Source organism: Salmo salar, chromosome ssa04 (genome assembly GCF_905237065.1).
Source record: "Salmo salar chromosome ssa04, Ssal_v3.1, whole genome shotgun sequence".
In the NCBI taxonomy this organism is placed as follows: domain Eukaryota; kingdom Metazoa; phylum Chordata; class Actinopteri; order Salmoniformes; family Salmonidae; genus Salmo; species Salmo salar.
The window spans coordinates 81,823,780-81,850,306 of NC_059445.1; the positions used below are offsets into that span (position 1 = coordinate 81,823,780).

Consider the following 26,527-nt stretch of genomic DNA (forward strand, 5'->3'; position numbering starts at 1 on the left):
AATCAGTTGTGATGTGACAAGGTAGGGGTGGTATACAGAAGATAGCCCTATTTGGTAAAAGACCAAGTCCATATTATGGCAAGAGCAGCTCAAATAAGCAAAGAGAAATGACAGACCATCATTACTTTAAGATATGAAGGACAGTCAATTCGGAAGATTTCTTAAAGTGCAGTCGCAAAAACCATCAAGCGCTATGTTGAAATTGGCTCTCATGAGGACCGCCACAGGAAAGGAAGACCCAGAGTTACCTCTGCTGCAGAGGATAAGTTCATTAGAGTTACCAGCCTCAGAAATTGCAGCCCAAATAAATGCTTCACAGAGTTCAAGTAACAGACACATCTCAACATCAACTATTCAGAGGAGACTGTGTGAATCAGGCCTTTGTGGTCGAATTGCTGCAAAGAAACCACTACTAAAGGACACCAATAATACGAAGAGACTTGCTTGGGCCAAGAAACACAAGCAATGGATATTAGACCGGTAGAAATCTGTCCTTTGGTCTGATGAGTCCAAATTTGAGATTTTTGGTTCCAACCACTGTGTCTTTGTGAGACAGAGTAGGTGAATGGATGATCTCCGCATGTGTGGTTCCCACTGTGAAGCATGGAGGAGGAGGTGTGATGGTGTGGGGGTGCTTTGTGGGTGACACTGTCAGTGATTTATTTAAAATTCAAGGCACACTTAACCAGCATGGCTACCACAGCATTCTGCAGTGATACGGCATCCCATCTGGTTTGCGCTTAGTGGGACTATCAGTTTTGTAAGGGCTATTTCACCAAGAAGAAGAGTGATGGAGTGCTGCATCCGATGACCTGGCCTCCACAATCACCCGACCTTAACCCGATTGAGATGGTTTGGGATGAGTTGGACCGCAGAGGGAAGGAAAAGCAGCCAACAAGTGCTCAGCAGTTGTGGGAACTCCTTCAAGACTGTTGGAAAAGCATTCCAGGGGAAGCTGGTTGAGAGAATGCCAAAAGGGTGGCTACTTTGAAGAATCTCAAATATGACATTTATTTTGATTTGTTTAACACTTTTTTGTTTGATGTCTTCACTATTATTCTACAATGTAGAAAATAGTAAAAATAAAGAAAAATCCTTGAATGAGTAGGTGTGTCCAAACTTTTGACTGGTACTGTGCTCTTGAGTCTAAGTCATTTCAGCAGGTTTGTTCAGTAGTCTTTACAGTTTGTACTGTACTATTTATTAAAGGTCCAATGCAGCCATTTTTATCTTAATATCAAATCATTTCTGGGTAACCATTAAGTATCTTCCTGTGATTGGTTTCTATTAAAATGTAAAAAAAAGAAACAAATAGCTTCTTATCAAAGAGCAATTTCTCAAACAAGAATTTTGCTACGACTGTCTTGGAGTGGTCTGATTGGGGAGGGAAAACTGAAATGAGCTGTTATTGGCAGAGAGGTTTAGGACTCTCTTTCTTATTGGTCTATTACCCAATTTAACGCCTGGTGTCACCAGGCAAGCCAAAACTCCATCCCACCAAAACAGGCTGAAATTCCAGGCCGTTTTTTTCAAACAGCTCTTACATTAAAAGGGCATTTTCATCATTTTGACAATTTCACAATAATATTTCAACATCACAGTGTTGAAGTGTGTATATATATATATATATATATATATTGACAGGGAAATCACGTTTTTGACTGCACTGGGCCTTTAAACCTGTACTGTACTGTACAATATTATAGCATTGGTTTGTTCAGTACTCCTGTCTGTCTGTCTTTCCAGGCCCAACTCCAAGCACAAGACAGAAGGACACAAGGCCTGTGTGAGCCCGTCCCCTTCTCCGTCCCCCGGTCCTGACGGTCCCGTCACGTGGCACAACGGGCACCACCACCGTGACCGCGCCCGCAACGGCAAGGAGGGCAGACTCAACCACAGCCACACAGCCGAGGGAGACATGGAGCAAGATGTACGTAGTCTCCTCTATCTCACCCTCCCCTCCCCCTCCCTAATCCCTGCCCTACCTTCTGAACTACACTCAAACGTAGGAATAACTACACACAGGAATAACTACACACAGGAATAACCAGGCACAGGAATAACCAGGCACAGGAATAACTAAACAGAAGAATAAGTAATCACAGGAATAGCTAAACAGAAGAATAAGTAATCACAGGAATAACTAAAAGATGAGTCAATCTATATTAGTACTAAATAAAGAGAGAAGAGATAATGTCACAAACCGACACAAAGTAAGAAGATAAATCATGCTGATAGGAGAGGGAGACAGTGTGGAGGATAGATACCATGTTACTAGGAGAGGGAGACAGTGTGGAGGATAGATAGATACCATGTTACTAGGAGAGGGAGACAGTGTGGAGGATAGATACCATGTCGATAGGAGAGGGAGACAGTGTGGAGGATAGATACCATGTTACTAGGAGAGGGAGACAGTGTGGAGGATAGATACCATGTTACTAGGAGAGGGAGACAATGTGGAGGATAGATACCATGTCGATAGGAGAGGGAGACAGTGTGGAGGATAGATACCATGTTACTAGGAGAGGGAGACAGTGTGGAGGATACCACGTTAATAGGAGAGGGGGACAGTGTGGAGGATAGATACCATGTTACTAGGAGAGGGGGACAGTGTGGAGGATAGATACCATGTCGATAGGAGAGGGAGACAGTGTGGAGGATAGATACCATGTCAATAGGAGAGGGAGACAGTGTGGAGGATAGATACCATGTCGATAGGAGAGGGAGACAGTGTGGAGGATAGATACCATGTTAATAGGAGAGGGAGACAGTGTGGAGGATAGATACCATGTCGATAGGAGAGGGAGACAGTGTGGAGGATACCATGTTACTAGGAGAGGGGGACAGTGTGGAGGATGGATACCATGTCGATAGGAGAGGGAGACAGTGTGGAGGATAGATACCATGTTAATAGGAGAGGGAGACAGTGTGGAGGATAGATACCATGTTAATAGGAGAGGGAGACAGTGTGGAGGATAGATACCATGTCGATAGGAGAGGGAGACAGTGTGGAGGATAGATACCATGTTAATAGGAGAGGGAGACAGTGTGGAGGATAGATACCATGTTACTAGGAGAGGGAGACAGTGTGGAGGATAGATACCATGTCGATAGGAGAGGGAGACAGTGTGGAGGATAGATACCATGTTACTAGGAGAGGGAGACAGTGTGGAGGATAGATACCATGTTAATAGGAGAGGGAGACAGTGTGGAGGATAGATACCATGTTAATAGGAGAGGGAGACAGTGTGGAGGATACCATGTTACTAGGAGAGGGAGACAGTGTGGAGGATAGATACCATGTCGATAGGAGAGGGAGACAGTGTGGAGGATAGATACCATGTTACTAGGAGAGGGAGACAGTGTGGAGGATAGATACCATGTCGATAGGAGAGGGAGACAGTGTGGAGGATAGATACCATGTTACTAGGAGAGGGAGACAGTGTGGAGGATAGATACCATGTCGATAGGAGAGGGAGACAGTGTGGAGGATAGATACCATGTTAATAGGAGAGGGAGACAGTGTGGAGGATAGATACCATGTCGATAGGAGAGGGAGACAGTGTGGAGGATAGATACCATGTTACTAGGAGAGGGAGACAGTGTGGAGGATAGATACCATGTCGATAGGAGAGGGAGACAGTGTGGAGGATAGATACCATGTTACTAGGAGAGGGAGACAGTGTGGAGGATAGATACCATGTCGATAGGAGAGGGAGACAGTGTGGAGGATAGATACCATGTCGATAGGAGAGGGAGACAGTGTGGAGGATAGATACCATGTCGATAGGAGAGGGAGACAGTGTGGAGGATAGATACCATGTTACTAGGAGAGGGAGACAGTGTGGAGGATACCATGTTACTAGGAGAGGGAGACAGTGTGGAGGATAGATACCATGTTACTAGGAGAGGGAGACAGTGTGGAGGATAGATACCATGTTACTAGGAGAGGGAGACAGTGTGGAGGATAGATACCATGTTACTAGGAGAGGGAGACAGTGTGGAGGATAGATACCATGTCGATAGGAGAGGGAGACAGTGTGGAGGATAGATACCATGTCGATAGGAGAGGGAGACAGTGTGGAGGATAGATACCATGTCGATAGGAGAGGGAGACAGTGTGGAGGATAGATACCATGTTACTAGGAGAGGGAGACAGTGTGGAGGATAGATACCATGTTACTAGGAGAGGGAGACAGTGTGGAGGATAGATACCATGTTACTAGGAGAGGGAGACAGTGTGGAGGATAGATACCATGTTACTAGGAGAGGGAGACAGTGTGGAGGATAGATACCATGTTACTAGGAGAGGGAGACAGTGTGGAGGATAGATACCATGTCGATAGGAGAGGGAGACAGTGTGGAGGATAGATACCATGTTACTAGGAGAGGGAGACAGTGTGGAGGATAGATACCATGTCGATAGGAGAGGGAGACAGTGTGGAGGATAGATACCATGTTAATAGGAGAGGGAGACAGTGTGGAGGATAGATACCATGTCGATAGGAGAGGGAGACAGTGTGGAGGATAGATACCATGTTACTAGGAGAGGGAGACAGTGTGGAGGATAGATACCATGTCGATAGGAGAGGGAGACAGTGTGGAGGATAGATACCATGTTACTAGGAGAGGGGGACAGTGTGGAGGATAGATACCATGTCGATAGGAGAGGGAGACAGTGTGGAGGATAGATACCATGTCGATAGGAGAGGGAGACAGTGTGGAGGATAGATACCATGTTACTAGGAGAGGGAGACAGTGTGGAGGATAGATACCATGTCGATAGGAGAGGGAGACAGTGTGGAGGATAGATACCATGTTACTAGGAGAGGGAGACAGTGTGGAGGATAGATACCATGTCGATAGGAGAGGGAGACAGTGTGGAGGATAGATACCATGTCGATAGGAGAGGGAGACAGTGTGGAGAATAGATACCATGTCTAAGGGAGAGGGAGACAGTGTGGAGGATAGATACCATGTTACTAGGAGAGGGAGACAATGTGGAGGATAGATACCATGTTACTAGGAGAGGGAGACAGTGTGGAGGATAGATACCATGTTCTAGGAGAGGGAGACAGTGTGGAGGATAGATACCATGTCGTAGGAGAGGGAGACAGTGTGGAGGATAGATACCATGTTACTAGGAGAGGGAGACAGTGTGGAGGATAGATACCATGTCGATAGGAGAGGGAGACAGTGTGGAGGATAGATACCATGTTACTAGGAGAGGGAGACAGTGTGGAGGATAGATACCATGTCGATAGGAGAGGGAGACAGTGTGGAGGATAGATACCATGTCGATAGGAGAGGGAGACAGTGTGGAGAATAGATACCATGTCTAAGGGAGAGGGAGACAGTGTGGAGGATAGATACCATGTTACTAGGAGAGGGAGACAGTGTGGAGGATAGATACCATGTCTAAGGGAGAGGGAGACAGTGTGGAGGATAGATACCATGTTACTAGGAGAGGGAGACAGTGTGGAGGATAGATACCATGTTACTAGGAGAGGGAGACAGTGTGGAGGATAGATACCATGTTAATAGGAGAGGGAGACAGTGTGGAGGATAGATACCATGTTAATAGGAGAGGGAGACAGTGTGGAGGATAGATACCATGTTAATAGGAGAGGGAGACAGTGTGGAGGATAGATACCATGTTACTAGGAGAGGGAGACAGTGTGGAGGATAGATACCATGTTAATAGGAGAGGGAGACAGTGTGGAGGATAGATACCATGTTAATAGGAGAGGGAGACAGTGTGGAGGATAGATACCATGTTACGTAGGAGAGGGAGACAGTGTGGAGGATAGATACCATGTTAATAGGAGAGGGAGACAGTGTGGAGGATAGATACCATGTTAATAGGAGAGGGAGACAGTGTGGAGGATAGATACCATGTTACTAGGAGAGGGAGACAGTGTGGAGGATAGATACCATGTCGATAGGAGAGGGAGACAGTGTGGAGGATAGATACCATGTTAATAGGAGAGGGAGACAGTGTGGAGGATAGATACCATGTCGATAGGAGAGGGAGACAGTGTGGAGGATAGATACCATGTCGATAGGAGAGGGAGACAGTGTGGAGGATACCATGTTACTAGGAGAGGGAGACAGTGTGGAGAATAGACAAAGTGGAGTGAGCTTTCAGGTCGCGCGCCCCTAACAAACAGTACACTAGACTCGACCCTCGTTCTGAACAGGGCTACTTCTTCATTTCTCAAAGGAAAAACATCAACCAATTTCTAAAGACTGTTGACATTCAGTGGAAGCGATAGGAACTGCAATCAAGTGCCTTAGAAATCTAGATCCACATAGAAACCCATTGAAAATACTGTCACCTCAAAAAAAATGTTCCTGGATGGTTTGTCCTCGGGGTTTCGCCTGACAAATAAGTTCTGTTATACTCACAGACATAATTTTAACAGTTTTAGAAACTTTAGGGTGTTTTCTATCCAAATCTATCTATATGCATATCCTAGCTTCTGGGCCTGAGTAGCAGGCAGTTTACTTTGGGCACACTTTTCATCCGGACGTGAAAATTCTGCCCCCTATTCCAAACAGATTACTAGGAGAGGGAGACAGTGTGGAGGATAGATACCATGTCGATAGGAGAGGGAGACAGTGTGGAGGATGGATACCATGTCGATAGGAGAGGGAGACAGTGTGGAGGATAGATACCATGTCGATAGGAGAGGGAGACAGTGTGGAGGATAGATACCATGTTAATAGGAGAGGGAGACAGTGTGGACTATACCATTTGAGTGTAGTTCAGAAGGTAGGGCAGGGATTAGGGAGGGGGAGGGGAGGGTGAGATTGAGGAGACTACGTACATCTTGCTCCATGTCTCCCTCGGCTGTGTGGCTGTGGTTGAGTCTGCCTGTCTTGCCGTTGCGGGCGTGGTCACGGTGGTGGTGCCCGTTGTGCCACGTGTAGTTATTCCTGGCTTTAGTTATTCCCGTGTTAAATTATTCCCGTGTTTAGTTATTCCTGTGTTAAATTATTCCCGTGTTTAGTTATTCCCGTGTTAAATTATTCCCGTGTTTAGTTATTCCCGTGTTTAGTTATTCCTGTGTTAAATTATTCCCGTGTTTTGTTTTTCCTGTGTTTAGTTATTCCCGTGTTTAGTTATTCCCGTGTTTAGTTATTCCTGTGTTTAGTTATTCCCGTGTTTACAGGGTAATTTTTGTTACTCTCTATATCTATCTGTACACTCTGTCCTGCTCTACATTCTTGCTGCCACTGCTCACCTCTGGCTTTACTTGGATGCTCATACCATCTCAACATTCCTTAGACGTTAACTGATTAGATAGCAGAGGGAGGAGGCGAGGGATGGATGTTTGAATCTGGGACCTGAAGTTTTCTGAGGATAACAGAAAGACAAACTAAATACCGACTCACTATGAGCCATTGATCTCTAAACATTTGCATAGCACATGTGCAGTACAATGGTAATATGGAGGTTTAGGATTAGGCTGTGTTCAAAATGGTACCCTATTCCCAATATAGGGCACTACTTCACTTACCAAAGCCCTAAGTAGTGCATTATATAAGAAATAGGGTTCCATTTGGGGCAGAGACTCAGGCACCCAGGGTTCTCTAATGAGCTGGAAACTATTTGGTTTCTGTTAGGCAGCAAACTCCTGCAGCGCTTCTCACTTCTGAATCTTCTTAGCAAGGGAAAAAAAACACTGAAATGTTTTAAAAGGGTTATTTTGCTACAGCTCCCTCAAATGAAACAAATAGGAAAGAGGAGAAGGTTTATGTAAAAAAGTACTTATTCATAGTTTTCAAGAAGGCCCTGTTTAATTTCGTTGATGTAGTGCAGAGTACGCTCGTTTAGGAATTTAAGGAAATATTTGAGTCAAAAGTTGTCTTTTGATCATGCTGATAGTAACAGCCATCAATGATACCATCTGTAGCTGACTAATCTAACAATCAAAGATGGATAGTAATGTATCAAAGATGTAGTAAGGTAAAGGCTTTAACGATGCTTTTTATACATCTGAACTGAACCAACTCTAGCTTTTATTGTCATATGGAAATTCTATGATCTGGCCTGCGGGATTGTGTGGGGATTTTAGCTGAGCCTAATTTATACAATTTCCAATGCTTCTTACTACACGTGATTGATTTAAATTTGGTTACAGGTTCAGCTCTAGTGCCACAGTATACCTCAGACAGTACGGTCATTAGAGTCGGCTAGAACATGGATGGAATTGATCAGAATAGATTGATCGACAGACAGAGAAGTCATTCCCCTTACTGGTACAGTAGCAACAATCATAGACAAAAAAGTTTGTCTAGAATTGCTGTTTTATTTTTTATTGAAGCTAGTCGGACACGTTTTCTAGTTTACTCAGAATAGATTTTGACATTCGTATTCCTCCCGAACTGTCCCTTTGAAATTGTTTGAAAACGGTACCTGCTTAATTGCGATCTGTCTATAAAACAACACGATGAATGACAGACTGATTAGAATGTTCCGTTTTAAATCTGCCGGTTATAGTCTTAACTGAATCGAACTGCCAGACCTGCTAATAAAACAACAGATGTCATTTAGATCGAAGGCTATAGTCATTACTGTTTCACTTTCACTGCTTGCTAAGCAACTAAATGGGGTGTAGATTAGAAAAGCCTCCAAAAATATTCCTCTTAGAATAATGTATTACAGATGATACTATCTCCTCCGATTTCCTTTCTTCAAGCTTGCTTTTGTTTATGAGAAAGGTCTCACCTGCTCGTTCTCTGTCTCTCTTGTCTCTCTGTCTCTGTCTGTCTCTCTCTCTCTCTCTCTCTCTCTCTCTCTCACTGCTTGTTTTCATTCATGACTGTTTTATTTTCTGCTTTTAGCTATTTGAATGGTAATTACACCGTGAAATAAATGCCCAATGCTCCTTTTCTGTCTTGTTTATGTAAAAAGCACTCATATGCTTTGGAACTGGACCAAGTAGGTTAACAGGGTATGTGTACTACTAGTTCTTCTTGTCACTACAGTTGTCTTTATAAAGCACAATGTTTTGCTCAGGGATAGTTACCCCCTTCCTCCAGGAGTCTGATAGAGCTCCCAGACACCAGGTGTTCGACACTCCTCTCTCTTTCGCTCTTTCTCACTCTCTATTCGCTTCCTATTTACTGGATCATGTGACCTGTATGTTGTCTCCAGGGGGCAGTATCACTTCTGTCAGACTGTCCCTGATGTTGCAATATATTCTGTATCTCTGTGTTCCATGTCACTGGGGATTGGCAAGGGGAGTCTCACGAGCCATTGTTGCATATGAGGCTCAGTGTTTGGAGATTTGAGCCAACGTGTTGTGTTTAGGTGAAATAATCAAGCATTTGGTTGGCTCAAATCTGTCCACGGTTTTGATCATTTATCCTCTAGCATCAGCCTTAAACAGGTTTTCTGTTCATGAGACCTCACTTGTTAATCTCCGCATACAGAGGAATTATTATCTCTCCCTTGCTGAAAATTAATCAGCGTTCAGACTCCTTGTGTATTTGGGAGGATGCTCGCTCAAAATGTTTCATTTTGGATGCCAAACCTTCTGAGAGATCATAGATTCAACATAAGTTAGCTGATAGTGTAGTAATACTGTGGTTAGCACGTGTACAGCAGCAGTCTCTTCAATCTCTGCTTCTCAGGTTGTCCTCCTGTTTCTGTCTGTAGTTTTCTTGTCCAGGGTAAATATATATCTTGCTAAAATCTAAAAACAAGTGATACAATGTTGAAACTAAACACACACAGCATTTAGTAACATTGGTATTTTAAAGGAACCCAAGCCATTTTGAATATGAGCTCTATATTTCTTTTCCCCATGTATTGATATGAATATGTTCAGTGCCACCCTCCCCAAGGCTCACTGTACTGCATTGCTGAGTCCAAAAGGACATCTTTTGAAGTGAAAGAGGCCGCTGTGTACTTTCTGAGCTGGTTTTCATAAAACCACAATGTTCTCTTGTTGAAGAATATCTCTTCAAAATGTGACTGGGGTCCCTTTTTAAATGTACGTACTTTACTAGTTGTCCATCCTAGCGGTGACTGGCCTGCTCTGAGCCTCCCTCCTTCCTACTCTCCTCCCCTCTATCTGTCCTTCCGTGTTGTGTGTGTGTGTGTGTGTGTGTGTGTGTGTGTGTGTGTGTGTGTGTGTGTGTGTGTGTGTGTGTGTGTGTGTGTGTGTGTGTGTGTGTGTGTGTGTGTGTGTGTGACACATCTTTCTTGCCCTCTTGTTGTCCTGGCATGCTCTTCTTATCCCTTCTTCTCTTGTCAGCTCTGCATGCCCATCTCTCCATCCCTCCTTCCTTACTTCCCTCAAGTAATTCTATCTAAATAACTGATTTCATTTTGTTTCATGATTAACTCTGTTTACTTACCCAACCTTTACCCACCTCTCCCCTTTCATACTAACACGGCTGCATTTGAACAAGCCAAAAAGACAACAAATCATTGTAGTTTCTAGATACATTTTTTATTTTTTTATTTTAAGTATTGGTTTGTTTGTCCATTTTCTTTTGTATTTTTGTTGGTTTGTTTGTTTACCTTCTCCTTCTTAGTCTCTGGAAGAAGTTCGTAGCGTTGATACTAAAAGAGGTTCATTGTCTTTTTCCCATTTCGCTGCGGAGAACATTCCTTTCTCCTGTTTTCTGTTTCTTGTCCTGTTTTTGTTGATATTGCAAACGTGTCACTGATTGAAATGGAAGGTAGGTAACGCTCTGCCTTGGCACGTGGTCTTTCTTTATGCAGATATGTCAGAAGTACCCTCTAGCTTGACGTCAATGTTTCTCTCTCTGTCTCCCCCCTCTCTCTGTCTCCCCCCCTCTCTCTCCCACCTCTCTCTCCCCCCTCTCTCCCTCTCCCCCTCTCTCTGTCTCCCCCTCTCTCTCTCTCTCTCTCCCCCTCTCTCTCCGCCTTTCTCTCTCTCCCCCCTCTCCCTCTCTCTTCTCCCTCTCTCTTCTTCCCCTCTCTCTCCCTCTCTCTTCTCCCTCTCTCTTCTTCCCCTCTCTCTCCCTCTCTCTCCCCCCTCTCCCTCTCTCTCCCCCTCTCCCTCTCTCTCCCCCCTCCCCTCTCCCTCTCCTCTCTCTCTGTCTCTCTCCCCTCTCTATCTCCCTCTGTATTATCAGGGAACTTTAGCAAGTTATTTTATCTTTCCTTTTATCAGTTATATTTTGCTTTTAAGATTTTGATTAGTTAGAGTTTATTGTTTTTTAAACTTCAATTCTGAATTCAGTCCAATATCCTGCCCTATTTGAAGCAGGTCCGTTTCTTTCTGTTTGAATTCAGTCCAATATCCTGCCCTATTTGAAGCAGGTCCATTTCTTTCTGTTTGAATTCAATCCAATATCCTGCCCTATTTGAAGCAGGTCCATTTCTTTCTGTTTGAATTCAATCCAATATCCTGCCCTATTTGAATCAGGTCCGTTTCTTTCTGTTTTGGTAGAATGCATTGATTCCTGTTTGTCCAGCATCTCTCCGTTCTCTTGGTGAAAGAGTTGCATTTGTCTTATGATTTTGATCATATTTATTTCCTTGATGGCTGTTTCTAAACAAGTGCCATCATCTGAGTCAGTGGCTGTGTGTTTTCTTCTATCTCCAGCTTTAGGCTTTAGTTTATTCTGTGGAGAAGGGGTTCTTATTTCTGTTGTTTTTCTATGAAGAGTCCCTGTTCAGCTGTCAGCGTTTACAGGAGAGTAGATAATTGCATGCAAAAGAACTCCCTTTGTTTTTATATACCTGCTTTAGACCTTTGACTTACTGATAATGATCTACAGTTGAAGTGGGAAGTTTACATACACCTTAGCCAAATACATTTAAACTCAGTTTTTCACAATTCCTGACATTTAATCCTAGAAATAATTCCCTGTTTTAGGTCAGTTAGGATCACCACTTTGTTTTAAGAATGTGAAATGTCAGAATAATAGTAGAGAAATGATTTATTTCAGCTTTTATTTCTTTCATCACATTCCCAGTGGGTCAGAAGTTTACATATACTCAATTAGTATTTGGTAGCATTGCCTTTAAATTGTTTAACTTGGGTCAAACGCCTTCCACAAGCCTCCCATAATAAGTTGGGTGAATTTTGGCCCATTCCTCCTGACAGCTGGTGTAACTGAGTCAGGTTTGTAGGCCTCCATGCTCACACATGCTTTTTCAGTTCTGCCCACACATTTTCTATAGGATTGAGGTCAGGGCTTTATGATGGCGACTCTAATACCTTGACTTTGTTGCCCTTAAGCCATTTTGCCACAACTTTGGAAGTATGGGGTTATTGTCCATTTGGAAGACCCATTTGCGACCAAGCTTTAACTTTCTGACAGATGTCTTGAGATGTTGCTTCAATATATTCACATTATTTTCCTCCCTCATGATGCCATCTATTTTGTGAAGTGCACCAGTCCCTCCTGCAGCAAAGCACCCCCACAACATGATGCTGCCACCTCCTTGCTTCAGGGTTGGGATGGTGTTCTTTGGCTTGCAAGCCTCCCCCTTTTCCTCCAAACATAACGATGGTCATTATGGCCAAACAGTTCTATTTCTGTTTCATCAGACCAGAGGACATTTCTCCAAAAAGTACGATCTTTGTCCCCATGTGCAGTTGCATACCGTAGTCTGGCTTTTTTTTATGGTGGTTTTGGAGCAGTGGCTTCTTCCTTGCTGAGCTGCCTGTCAGGTTATGTCAATATAGGACTCGTTTTACTGTCTATAGATACTTTTGTACCTGTTTCCTCCAGCATCTTCACAAGGTCCTTTGCTGTTGTTCTGGGATTGATCTGCACTTTTCACACCAAAGTACGTTAATCTCTAGGAGACAGAACGCGTCTCCTTCCTGAGCGGTATGACGCTGCGTGGTCCCATGGTGTTTATTCTTGCGTACTATTGTTTGTACAGATGAATGTGGTACCTTCAGGCATTTGGAAATTGCTCCCAAGGATGAACCAGACTTGTGGAGGTCTACAATTCTTTTTCTGAGATCTTGGCTGATTTTGGGGGGATTTTCCCATAATGTCAAGCAAAGAGGCACTGAGTTTGAAGGTAGGCCTTGAAATACATCCACAGGTACACCTCCAATTGACTCAAATGACGTCAATTAGCCTATCAGAAGCTTCTAATGACATGACATAATTTTCTGGGATTTTCCAAGCTGTTTAAAGGCACAGTCAACTTAGTGTATGTAAACTTCTGACCCACTGAAATTGTGATACAGTGAATTATAAGTGAAATAATTTGTCTGTAAACAATTGTTGGAAAAATTACTTGTGTCATGCACAAAGTAGATGTCCTAACCGACTTGCCAAAACTATAGTTTGTGAACAAGACATTTGTGGAGTGGTTGAAAAACAAGTTTTAATGACTCCAACCTAAGTGTATGTAAACTTCCGACTTCAACTGTATATATCCCGGAGACAGACAGACACACACACACACACACACACACACACACACACACACACACACACACACACACACACACACACACACACACACACACACACACACACACACACACACACACACACACACACTCAGCCATGAAATTTCGCCACACAAGCATCTACACACAGACACACAAAACCGTGTGAAGCCCCTTGCCCTGTTTATACTGCTTATTATAGAAAATGCTTGCATCCTAGTTCAGTGTCCTCAACCTACCGTATCTTGCAACATCGCCCCCTTGCTCAAAGGCCTCGTAATGAAGTTGGTCTACCGAACACATTTCTGTTTGAAATGGAGCTGTGATTTTAAGAATAACCTCAATAAATGTCCAGAAGTATTTATTTGCACTATTTGCAGAGGTCCTGTTCTCTCAGAGGACTGTTGCTTTTGCGGCAGGTAACGCTTTAACTCTGAGTATAAATTCACAGATTTGTGTCACCTATCCTATTAATAGATAGCATTAAACAGAGAACTAAAAGAGATTCGGACAGCAAGCTGTGCGTCTCAACAGAGCCAATTAAGATGTCATATGCACAAAAAGTTACAGGGGAAATGCAACGCCACTCTGACCAGAAATGCCTTGGTTTGAACAAACTGTAACCTAACATAGTACCCTGAACTTAACACTCTAGAACCCCTGAACTTAACACTCTGGAACCCCTGAACTTAATGCTCTGGAACCCCTGAACTTAACGCTCTGGAACCCCTGAATTTATTGCAATGGTCATTCACACAGAATGTCTACCCTGCCCTCTGGTGGAGTGGGCTGGGAAGCAGAGTGGATGATCTGGGAGATGTACAGTGTCTCCTCTCGGTGTGAGAGGTTCCCTGAACATTGTGGTCTTTTCCTTTCTCTTTTGTATTTCATTGAATGTCAGTTGATTTCATTGTCTCATTCCTCACTCTGCCAGGGAAGGGTTTGTGTCTTTTTCTCTTGCATTTTGTGAAATCTAATGATGCACTTATGTTGCCCCACTTTTCCCTTTTCTTCATACCTTACCTACTAAAGGAGGGAATGCCACTTTATTGGTAAGTGGATGTTATCCAAGAGGATGTTAACCAAAAGGTTAAACAAGAGTAACGATAAAAAAAAACAGAAAAAAGAAAATGGGTCGCTGTTCACATCTCAGCAATTGTTCTACTCCAGGGAAAAAAACTCCACAAAAATAAAATGATTGAGTAGAAGACGATTTGTTTTTCTGATTTGACTTGACTCTATAATTGTGAATCTTTTATTTTGTTCCTTCCATTTCTGTGATGTTCCGTCAAGTTGTCTACTCTTTTTTTATTTGTTTTGTTTCATATTAGTTTTTTAACCATTACTAAAACTGGAAGAAGTCCTCTTTTTCTATTCTACAAATCTGTAGCTCTCTACTCTCTACTGTAACTCTCTCTACTGTAACTCTCTCTGCTGTTGCTCTACTATCTCTACTGTAACTCTCTCTACTGTAACTCTCTTCTCTCTACTGTAACTCTCTCCACTGTAACTCTCTCTACTGTAACTCTCTTCTCTCTCTACTGTAACTCTCTCTACTGTAACTCTCTACTCTCTCTACTGTAACTCTCTCCACTGTAACTCTCTACTCTCTCTACTGTAACTCTCTCTACTGTAACTCGTAACTCTCTCTACTGTAACTCTCTCTACTGTAACTCTCTCTACTGTAGCTCTCTCTACTGTAACTCTCTTCTCTCTCTATTTTAACTCTCTACTGTAATTCTCTCTGCTGTAGCGCTACTATCTTTACTGTAACTCTCCTCTCTCTACAGTAACTCTCTCTACTGTAACTCTCTGCTATTGCTCTACTATCTCTACTGTAACTCTCTTCTCTCTACTGTAACTCTCTCCACTGTAACTCTCTCTACTGTAACTCTCTCTACTGTAACTCTCTACTCTCTCTACTGTAACTCTCTCTACTGTAACTCTCTCTACTGTAACTCTCTTCTCTCTCTACTGTAACTCTCTCTACTGTAACTATCTTCTCTCTCTACTGTAACTCTCTCTACTGTAACTCTCTCTGCTATTGCTCTACTATCTCTACTGTAACTCTCTTCTCTCTACTGTAACTCTCTCCACTGTAACTCTCTCTACTGTAACTCTCTCTACTGTAACTCTCTTCTCTCTCTACTGTAACTCTCTCTACTGTAACTCTCTACTCTCTCTACTGTAACTCTCTCACTGTAACTCTCTCTACTGTAACTCTCTTCTCTCTCTACTGTAACTCTCTCTACTGTAACTCTCTACTCTCTCTACTGTAACTCTCTCTACTGTAACGCTCTCTACTGTAGCTCTCTCTACTGTAACTCACTTCTCTCTCTACTGTAACTCTCTTCTCTCTCTATTTTAACTCTCTACTGTAATTCTCTCTGCTGTAGCGCTACTATCTTTACTGTAACTCTCTTCTCTCTCTACAGTAACTCTCTCTACTGTAACTCTCTACTCTCTCGACTGTAACTCTACTGTAACTCTCTCTGCTGTAGCTCTAGGGTCCTTACTGTAACACTCTACTCTCTCTACTGTAACTCTCTACTCTCTCTACTGTAGCTCTACTTTCTTTACTGTAACTCTCTTATCTCTCTACTGTAACTCTCTCTACTGTAACTCTCTACTCTCTCTACTGTAACTCTCTACTCGCACTACTGTAACTCTCTACTCTCTCTACTGTATATCTCTCTACTGTAACTCTCTACTCTCTCTACTGTAACTCTCTACTCTCTCTACTGTAACTCTCTTCTCTCTACTGTAACTCTCTACTCTCTCTACTGTAACTCTCTACTCTCACTACTGTAACTCTCTACTCTCTCTACTGTAACTCTCTTCTCTCTACTGTAACTCTCTCTACTGTAACTCTCTACTCTCTCTACTGTAACTCTCTACTCTCACTACTGTAACTCTCTACTCTCTCTACTGTAACTCTCTACTCTCTCTACTGTAACTTTCTACTCTCACTACTGTAACTCTACTCTCACTACTGTAACTCTCTACTCTCTCTACTGTAACTCTCTACTCTCTACTGTAACTTTCTACTCTCACTACTGTAACTTGTTATGCTCTCTACTGTAACTCTCTTCTCTCTCTACTGTAACTCTCTACTCTCACTACTGTAACTCTCTACTCTCTCTACTGTATATCTCTCTACTGTAACTCTCTACTCTCTCTACTGTAACTCTCTACTCTCACTACTGTAACTCTCTACTCTCTCTACTGTAACTCTCTACTCTCACTACTGTAACTCTCTACTCTCTCTACTGTAACTCTCTACTCTCTCTACTGTAACTTTCTACTCTCACTACTGTAACTCTACTCTCACTACTGTAACTCTCTACTCTCTCTACTGTAACTCTCTACTCTCTCTACTGTAACTTTCTACTCTCTCTACTGTAACTTGTTATGCTCTCTACTGTAACTCTCTACTCTCTCTACTGTAACTTTCTACTCTCTCTACTGTAACTTGTTATGCTCTCTACTGTAACTCTCTTCTCTCTCTACTGTAACTCTCTACTCTCTCTACTGTAACTCTCTACTCTCTCTAATGTATCTCTCTCTACTGTAACTCTCTACTCTCACTACTGTAACTCTCTCTTCTGTAACTCTCTACTCTCTCTACTGTAACTCTCTACTCTCTCTACTGTATCTCTCTCTACTGTAACTCTCTACTCTCTACTGTAACTCTTTATGCTCTCCACTAACTCTCTACTCTCTCTACTGTAACTCGCTCTACTATCTCTACTGTAACTTTCTCTACTGTAACTCTCTACTCTCTCTACTGTAGCTCTACTATCTCTACTGTAACTCTCTCTACTGTTTCTATTTATGCTCTCTACTGTAACTCTCTACTCTCTCTACTGTAGCTCTTTCTACTGTAACTATCTCTACTGTAACTCTCTACTCTCTCTACTGTAGCTCTTTCTACTGTAACTATCTCTACGGTAACTCTCTACTCTCTCCACTGTAGCTCTTTCTACTGTAACTATCTCTACTGTAACTCTACTCTCTCTACTGTAGCTCTACTATCTCTACTGTAACTCTCTACTCTTTCTACTGTAACTCTTTATGCTCTCTACTGTAACTCTCTACTCTCTCTACTGTATCTCTCTCTACTGGAACTCTCTACTCTCTCTACTGTAACTCTCTCTTCTGTAACTCTCTACTCTCTCTACTGTATCTCTCTCTTCTGTAACTCTCTACTCTCTCTACTGTAACTCTCTACTCTCTCTACTGTATCTCTCTACTGTAACTCTCTACTCTCTCTACTGTATCTCTCTCTTCTGTAACTCTCTACTCTCTCTACTGTAACTCTCTACTCTCTACTGTAACTCTTTACGCTCTCCACTAACTCTCTACTCTCTCTACTGTATCTCGCTCTACTATCTCTACTGTAACTTTCTCTACTGTAACTCTCTACTCTCTCTACTGTAGCTCTACTATCTCTACTGTAACTCTCTCTACTGTTTCTCTTTATGCTCTCTACTGTAACTCTCTACTCTCTCTACTGTAGCTCTTTCTACTGTAACTATCTCTACTGTAACTATCTCTACTGTAACTCTACTCTCTCTACTGTAGCTCTACTGTCTCTACTGTAACTCTCTACTCTCTCTACTGTAACTATCTCTACTGTAACTCTCTACTCTCTACTGTAACTCTCTACTCTCTCTACTGTAACTCTCTACTCTCTCTACTGTAACTATCTCTACTGTAACTCTACTCTCACTACTGTAACTCTCTACTCTCTCTACTGTAACTTTCTACTCTCTCTACTGTAACTCGTTATGCTCTCTACTGTAACTCTCTACTCTCTCTACTGTAACTCTCTACTCTCTCTAATGTATCTCTCTCTACTGTAACTCTCTACTCTTTCTACTGTAACTCTTTATGCTCTCTACTGTAACTCTCTACTCTCACTACTGTAACTCTCTCTTCTGTAACTCTCTACTCTCTCTACTGTAACTCTCTACTCTCACTACTGTAACTCTCTACTCTCTCTACTGTAACTCTCTACTCTCTCTACTGTAACTTTCTACTCTCACTACTGTAACTCTACTCTCACTACTGTAACTCTCTACTCTCTCTACTGTAACTCTCTACTCTCTACTGTAACTTTCTACTCTCACTACTGTAACTTGTTATGCTCTCTACTGTAACTCTCTTCTCTCTCTACTGTAACTCTCTACTCTCACTACTGTAACTCTCTACTCTCTCTACTGTAACTCTCTACTCTCACTACTGTAACTCTCTACTCTCTCTACTGTAACTCTACTATCTCTACTGTAACTCTCTACTCTCTCTACTGTAACTATCTCTACTGTAACTCTCTACTCTCTACTGTAACTCTCTACTCTCTCTAATGTATCTCTCTCTACTGTAACTCTCTACTCTTTCTACTGTAACTCTTTATGCTCTCTACTGTAACTCTCTACTCTCACTACTGTAACTCTCTCTTCTGTAACTCTCTACTCTCTCTACTGTAACTCTCTACTCTCTCTACTGTATCTCTCTCTACTGTAACTCTCTACTCTCTCTACTGTATCTCTCTCTTCTGTAACTCTCTACTCTCTCTACTGTAACTCTCTACTCTCTACTGTAACTCCTTACGCTCTCCACTAACTCTCTACTCTCTCTACTGTAACTCGCTCTTCTATCTCTACTGTAACTTTTTCTACTGTAACTCTCTACTCTCTCTACTGTAGCTCTACTATCTCTACTGTAACTCTCTCTACTGTTTCTCTTTATGCTCTCTACTGTAACTCTCTACTCTCTCTACTGTAGCTCTTTCTACTGTAACTATCTCTACTGTAACTCTCTACTCTCTCTACTGTAGCTCTTTCTACTGTAACTATCTCTACGGTCTCTCTACTCTCTCTACTGTAGCTCTTTGTACTGTAACTATCTCTACCGTAACTCTACTCTCTCTACTGTAGCTCTACTATCTCTACTGTAACTCTCTACTCTCTCTACTGTAACTATCTCTACTGTAACTCTCTACTCTCTCTACTGTAACTCTCTACTCTCTCTACTGTAACTCTCTACTCTCTCTACTGTAACTATCTCTACTGTAACTCTCTACTCTCTCTACTGTAACTCTCTACTCTCTGTACTGTAACTCTCTACCCTCTGTACTGTAACTCTCTGTACTGTAACTATCTCTACTGTAACTCTCTACTCTCTCTACTGTAACTCTCTACTCTCACTACTGTAACTCTCTACTCTCACTACTGTAACTCTCTACTCTCTCTACTGTAACTTTCTACTCTCTCTACTGTAACTCGTTATGCTCTCTACTGTAACTCTCTTCTCTCTCTACTGTAACTCTCTACTCTCTCTACTGTAACTCTCTACTCTCTCTAATGTATCTCTCTCTACATTAACTATCTACTCTTTCTACTGTAACTCTTTATGCTCTCTACTGTAACTCTCTACTCTCTCTACTGTATCTCTCTCTACTGGAACTCTCTACTCTCACTACTGTAACTCTCTCTTCTGTAACTCTCTACTCTCTCTACTGTAACTCTCTACTCTCTCTACTGTAACTCGTTATGCTCTCTACTGTAACTCTCTTCTCTCTCTTCTGTAACTCTCTACTCTCTCTACTGTAACTCTCTACTCTCTCTACTGTATCTCTCTCTACTGTAACTCTCTACTCTCTACTGTAACTCTTTACGCTCTCCACTAACTCTCTACTCTCTCTACTGTAACTCGCTCTACTATCTCTACTGTAACTTTCTCTACTGTAACTCTCTACTCTCTCTACTGTAGCTCTACTATATCTACTGTAACTCTCTCTACTGTTTCTCTTTATGCTCTCTACTGTAACTCTCTACTCTCTCTACTGTAGCTCTTTCTACTGTAACTATCTCTACTGTAACTCTCTACTCTCTCTACTGTAACTCTCTACTCTCTCTACTGTAACTCTCTACTCTCTCTTCTGTAACTATCTCTACTGTAACTCTACTCTCTCTACTGTAACTCTCTACTCTCTCTACTGTAACTCTCTACTCTCTGTACTGTAACTCTCTGTACTGTAACTCTCTCTACTGTAACTCTCTACTCTCTCTACTGTAACTCTCTACTCTCTGTACTGTAACTCTCTACTCTCTGTACTGTAACTCTCTGTACTGTAACTATCTCTACTGTAACTCTCTACTCTCTCTACTGTAACTCTCTACTCTCTCTACTGTAACTCTCTACTCTCTCTACTGTAACTCTCTACTCTCTCTACTGTAGCTCTTTCTACTGTAACTATCTCTACTGTAACTCTCTACTCTCTCTACTGTATCTCTCTCTACTGTAACTCTCTACTCTCTCTACTGTAACTCTCTACTCTAACTCTCTACTCTCTCTACTGTATCTCTTTATGCTCTCTACTGTAACTCTCTACTCTCTCTACTGTAGCTCTTTATACTGTAACTCTCTCTACTGTAACTCTCTACTCTCTCTACTGTAACTCTCTACTCTCCTCTCTCTTTTCTTCTCTGTTCTCCTCTCTCTGCTCTATAACTTTTTATTTTGTTAATTTGATATTGTTTACCATTCTTCCTCTCCCTCTTCTAGTTTTGTTTTGTTTATTTTTGGGGATTATGATTTCTTCGTCTCATTATGGTTTTGCATGCCAGAGTATTGCATGCGCTGCACCATAGAGGACTGTCTATAAGCCATATCAAGAAAAAACCTAGATCGTTTCTTTTAGATGTTGACCCTCTTTTGGCAAGTACACCGTAGCACTCAAACCCTCCACTGTGACAAACTCTAAGGCCCTTTCTTCCCCTTTTTTCTGTTTTGTCTTTGGTTATTATTTTTTTTCCGTTTGTTGGTTATCATCTCTCTACAGAAGCTGAGAATGCTGACTGCTGCTACTCTGGGAGCCCAGTCCACCGTGATACTGCCACAACTGAGAGGAGGAGAGAACAAGGCCCACACTGCCCTCTACAGGGCCCCAGGAAGTACTGCTGCCCAGGCTGGAGAGGCCCTACATGGGGAGGACAGGCAGACGACGGGCCTGGGGTCGTCAGGGAGATGGGGAGGTCACATAGGTCACAGAGTCCAGGGGAAGCGCTCCCATTCGCCGACTCACAGCAGTGACTCCGCCCACTCTCAACATAACCTGCATCCTCACAGAGAAAAGAGCTCTCACCAGAAGAAGTAAGCAGAGAGATTGGACCGGCCATACTGACATAACCTTTACCGGTCATTGGCAGAGCCGGATTAATGCAGGGAATTACTGGAGCTTAAACCCATGAGCACCGGCCCATGGGTGCTCAAAAACAAAAACATTTTTAATTACATGATCGGTAGTACCTTGATTGGGTAACCGATTCATAAAAAATCCCCACCAAAAAACTGAATGATAAATAAATGTGACTTGTCAATTGTGTGAGTCAGGGGCTGGGCACAAGTCTATAGGGGGCCCAAGAGGCAAAAAAACAAACAAAATAATTACATTATTATGATTTTTTTTTTTAATTATCCAACCACAATGTTCTAAATACATGAGAGAGCATAATTTAGCCACAGAGTTTCAAAAAAAAATGACTGTGGATAACATTGTATCAGAAGCGCATAGAGGTAAATGCCAAAATAAATGAAAAACCAACATAAACGTCTTAAAAGGGTGTTTGGTCACCACGAGATGCCAGAACAGCTTCAATACACGCAAAGATTCTACAAATGGACCTAAACCATGCAAGGAAAATTCACCCCACAGACCATAACATACATAGCTGCAGGAAGGAGGGGTGCTGAAAGTGCTGCAGCACCCCTTAAAAAATATTATTAAACAAATAAATATATATAACCAGTGCATTCGGAAAGTATTCAGATCCCTTCCCTTTTTCAACATTTTGTTACGTTACAGCCTTATTCTAAAATTGATTTAAAAAAAAAAATGTCATAAATCTACACACAATACTCCATAATGACAAAGCGAAGAAAAAAAAAATCGCTAATTTATTACTAATAAAAAAACAGAAATACCTTATTTACATAAGTATTCAGACCCTTTGCTATGAGACTTGAAATTGAGCTCAGGTGCATCCTGCTTCCATTGATTATCCTTGAGATGTTTCTACAACTTGAATGGAGTCCACCTGTGGTAAATTCAATTGATTGGACATGATTTGGAAAGGCACACACCTGTCTATATAAGGTCCCACAGTTGACAGTGCATGTCAGAGCAAAAACCAAGCCATGAGGTCGAATGAATTGTCTGTAGAGCCCCAAGACAGGATTGTGATGAGGCACAGATCTGGGGAAGGGTACCAAAAAATGTATGCAGCATTGAACGTTCCCAAGAACACATTGGCCTCCACCATTCTTAAATGGAAGACGTTTGTAACCAACAAGACTCTTCCTAGAGCTGGCCGCCCGGCCAAATTGAGCCATCAGGGGAAGGGCCTTGGTCAGGTAGGTGACCAGGAACCCGATGGTCACTCTGAAAGAGCTCCAGAGTTCCTCTATGAATATGGAAGGACATTCCAGAAGGACAACCATCCTGGTTTGAATCCAGGCTGTATCACAACCGGCCGTGATTGGGAGTCCCATAGGGCGGAGGACAATTGGCCCAGCGTCGTCCAGGTTTGTCCGGTGTAGGCCGTCATTGTAAATAAGAATTTGTTCTTAATTGACTTCAATAAAGGTTATTTGTATTATTTATTTTTTTAAATGGTAGAATGGCCAGACGGAAGCTACTCCTCAGTAAAGGCACATGACAGCCCGCTTGGAGTTTGCCAAAAGGCACCTAAAGGACTCTCAGACCATGAGAAACAAGATTCTCTGGTCTTATGAAACCAAGATTGAACTCTTTGGCCTGAATGCCAAGCGTCACATCTGGAGGAAAACTGGCCCCATCCCTGTGGTGAAGCATGGTGGTGGCAGCATCATGCCATGGGGATGTTTTTCAGCGACAGGGACTGGGAGACTAGTCAGGATTGAGGGAAACCGGCGCTGATTGTGAGTCCCATAGGGTGGCGCACAGTTGGCCCAGCATCGTCCGGATTAGGGGAGGGTTTGACCGGCGTAGGCCGTCATTGTAAATTAGAATTTGTTCCTAACTGACTTGCCTAGCAAAATAAAGGTTAAATAACATTTTTAAAATAAATTAAAGCTACTAAAGCTACTATAAATTAAAGCTACTAAAGGTATCCATCATGACCGCCATCTTTCCTCTGTTACCACCAATCAACTGATACTCATTACCTATCTACCTCCAGGACTAAAGGATCCCACTCATCCAAGCGACACCACCGTGGGGGTCGGGGACAGTCCCATCACCAGAGGCTGTCTGCATCCCCAGGGCGGCACCACCATGCGTCTGGGTCAGGCACGAAGAAGAGTGAGTCTCGGGGGCGGGGCGGTGTCGGGGTCCGGCAGCGCAGCAGCTCCTGGAGCTCAGGACGGTCCTCATCATGCTCTGCCTCCAGAGAGAGAGGCCCCAGCAAGGCCAAGTCCCTCCACGTCCATGCCAGACAGAACAATTCCAGGTGAGGAACACCGCCTACGGGAAGGGTTACTTACTAGTCTGTAGATGATAGTTAACCTACCACCAAGAAGAAGGGTTACTAACTAGTCTGTGGATGATAGTTAACCTACAATGGTTCTTCCTTTAAACGTTGTGTCTTGCTGCAGCACATTTTGTGGGCTGCCGCAAAATTCTATGGCACGTTATTTAAGTGTCAGCCATTGTTGCCAGAATGACGCAATTTACCACAATCTGCACCATCTACCACAAATGGTCGCGGCATAAGCTCAAAACTTTTAAAGGAAGAACCACTGTACCACCAAGAGGAAGGATACTAACTAGTCTATGGATAATAGTTAACCTACCAGGAAGGCCAGATTAACCTCTTGGTTTTAGGTCTACTAGAAACTTTTGTAGTTTAGTTTAGCTTCCCAGTGATTTTATTTTGACACAAACATTACTTTTTTCATACATTTGTTTTTTTTTTCTGTCCAATACATGACAATTTTTGTGTATTTTTAGTTTTTCCGCTAAGGAGAGAGAGAGTCCTCACCACTCTGACGCTGACCGTGCTCACCGTCGCTCCAGGAGTTACTCTCCCATCAGGAAGAGGAGACGAGATTCTCCCAGCTTCATGGAGGCTCGCAGGATCACCAGGTAACAGAGGATCTACAGTATGTAACCATGCTCCCTCAGTGAAAGCACAATAAAGTTGTAACACTGACATCTTTGGGAGAGATTGTTAAGGTTTCTCCCTCAGCTTTTCTTTGGTTTTTCTCAACAATTTGATTGTGGATACTCAGCATAATTACTGTAAATGTGGGGTTATTTTAAGTACATATGTGTGTGTTTTATCCTTAATCAAGTGGAACTGAAAATGTTATATTATTTAAGGTGAAATGTATTTATATCATAGAAGTGTACAACCTTTATCACAGACTGGATTTGTCACAGCTGAGCGATGGCACACAGTAGCAATAATATTATTCAATTGTATTTCCTAGAATATGTGTGGAGTCCTTTTCGATAAAATGCTGGTTCTTGTCACTCCTCTGTCACTCCTGTACAAAGGAAGATTCCCCTGGAAGCCAAGACAACAGAATGCTGCTGAGCTGCAGGCTAGGTTACTGTGGTAACAGTTGCCGTGCAGCAGGACTCTCCTAGTCCTCCTGACTGAAGTCTGGTGAAGCAGCTAACCAACAGAACAAACTTCCCAAGAGTAACACTGCTCCTTTCCCTCGAGTCTCTCTCCTTCTTTCTATCCTCTTTTCCTTTTAGTAAAGCCACTTGAATAAACTCACACGAGCACTAGAGAAACAGTTAGATGTCCACTAATGTTATAACACAGGGTTTTTGATGAAGGTGCTATCAAGGTCTTCATCTTAGTCAGTAATGTCTCCCTTGAACTTGATCGTTATCCCAAATTGTGAATCTACAGAAATTCCAATGACAATTCTTTTGAGATGATTCCAATGAATACTCATTCAGTAGCAGAAGCACCTTGACAGAGCTGACGTCGTTCCTAGATCGTTAAGTCACCTGATTTGTGGTTGTTGGCTAACCTTCAGATCATTTTCCTGTCCTTTTTTTTTTGTGTGGCTAACAGCGCTTAACTTACCAGCAGCAACCTCTCAAACCTCTCAACTTCTGCAAGAGTCACTTAGGTTGCACCTTGAGGATGTCCACTAATATGGCCATCTCAGCGCTTTTAACCCATTGAAGTGTGTGTGTGTGTGTGTGTGTGGACGCCTACTAACTAACACATGCATCTGCTCTCTTTCAGCACCTCTCAATCTGACTGTATCACCTAATAACCATAGTAACAACCACAGTAACAACTACAGTAATAAATACAATAATAACTACAGTAACAACCACAGTAACAACTACAGTAATAAATACAATAATAACTACAGTAACAACCACAGTAACAACTACAGTAATAAATACAATAATAACTACAGTAACAACCACAGTAACAACTACAGTAATAAATACAATAATAACTACAGTAACAACCACAGTAACAACTACAGTAATAAATACAACGATAACTACAGTAACAACCACAGTAACAACTACAGTAATAAATACAATGATAACTACAGTAACAACCACAGTAACAACTACAGTAATAAATACAACGATAACTACAGTAACAACCACAGTAACAACTACAGTAATAAATACAATAATAACTACAGTAACAACCACAGTAACAACTACAGTAATAAATACAACGATAACTACAGTAACAACCACAGTAACAACTACAGTAATAAATACAATGATAACTACAGTAACAACCACAGTAACAACTACAGTAATAAATACAATAATAACTACAGTAACAACCACAGTAACAACTACAGTAATAAATACAATAATAACTACAGTAACAACCACAGTAACAACTACAGTAATAAATACAATAATAACTACAGTAACAACCACAGTAACAACTACAGTAATAAATACAACGATAACTACAGTAACAACCACAGTAACAACTACAGTAATAAATACAATAATAACTACAGTAACAACCACAGTAACAACTACAGTAATAAATACAACGATAACTACAGTAACAACCACAGTAACAACTACAGTAATAAATACAATAATAACTACAGTAACAACCACAGTA

The 26,527-nt window shown here is 42.1% G+C and overlaps 1 protein-coding gene across 2 annotated transcripts in view; it reads left to right on the forward strand.

Moving 5' to 3' along the window:
- Positions 1-26,527, forward strand: part of srrm3 (serine/arginine repetitive matrix 3) — an 87,918-nt gene that overhangs the window by 57,623 nt on the left and 3,768 nt on the right. For both annotated transcript variants that reach the window (XM_045717398.1, XM_045717399.1), the window contains 4 exons: positions 1,747-1,930; positions 21,253-21,563; positions 23,630-23,899; positions 24,400-24,534. In XM_045717398.1, the coding sequence (XP_045573354.1) occupies positions 1,747-1,930; positions 21,253-21,563; positions 23,630-23,899; positions 24,400-24,534 (900 nt within the window). The remainder of the gene's footprint in view (positions 1-1,746; positions 1,931-21,252; positions 21,564-23,629; positions 23,900-24,399; positions 24,535-26,527) is intronic.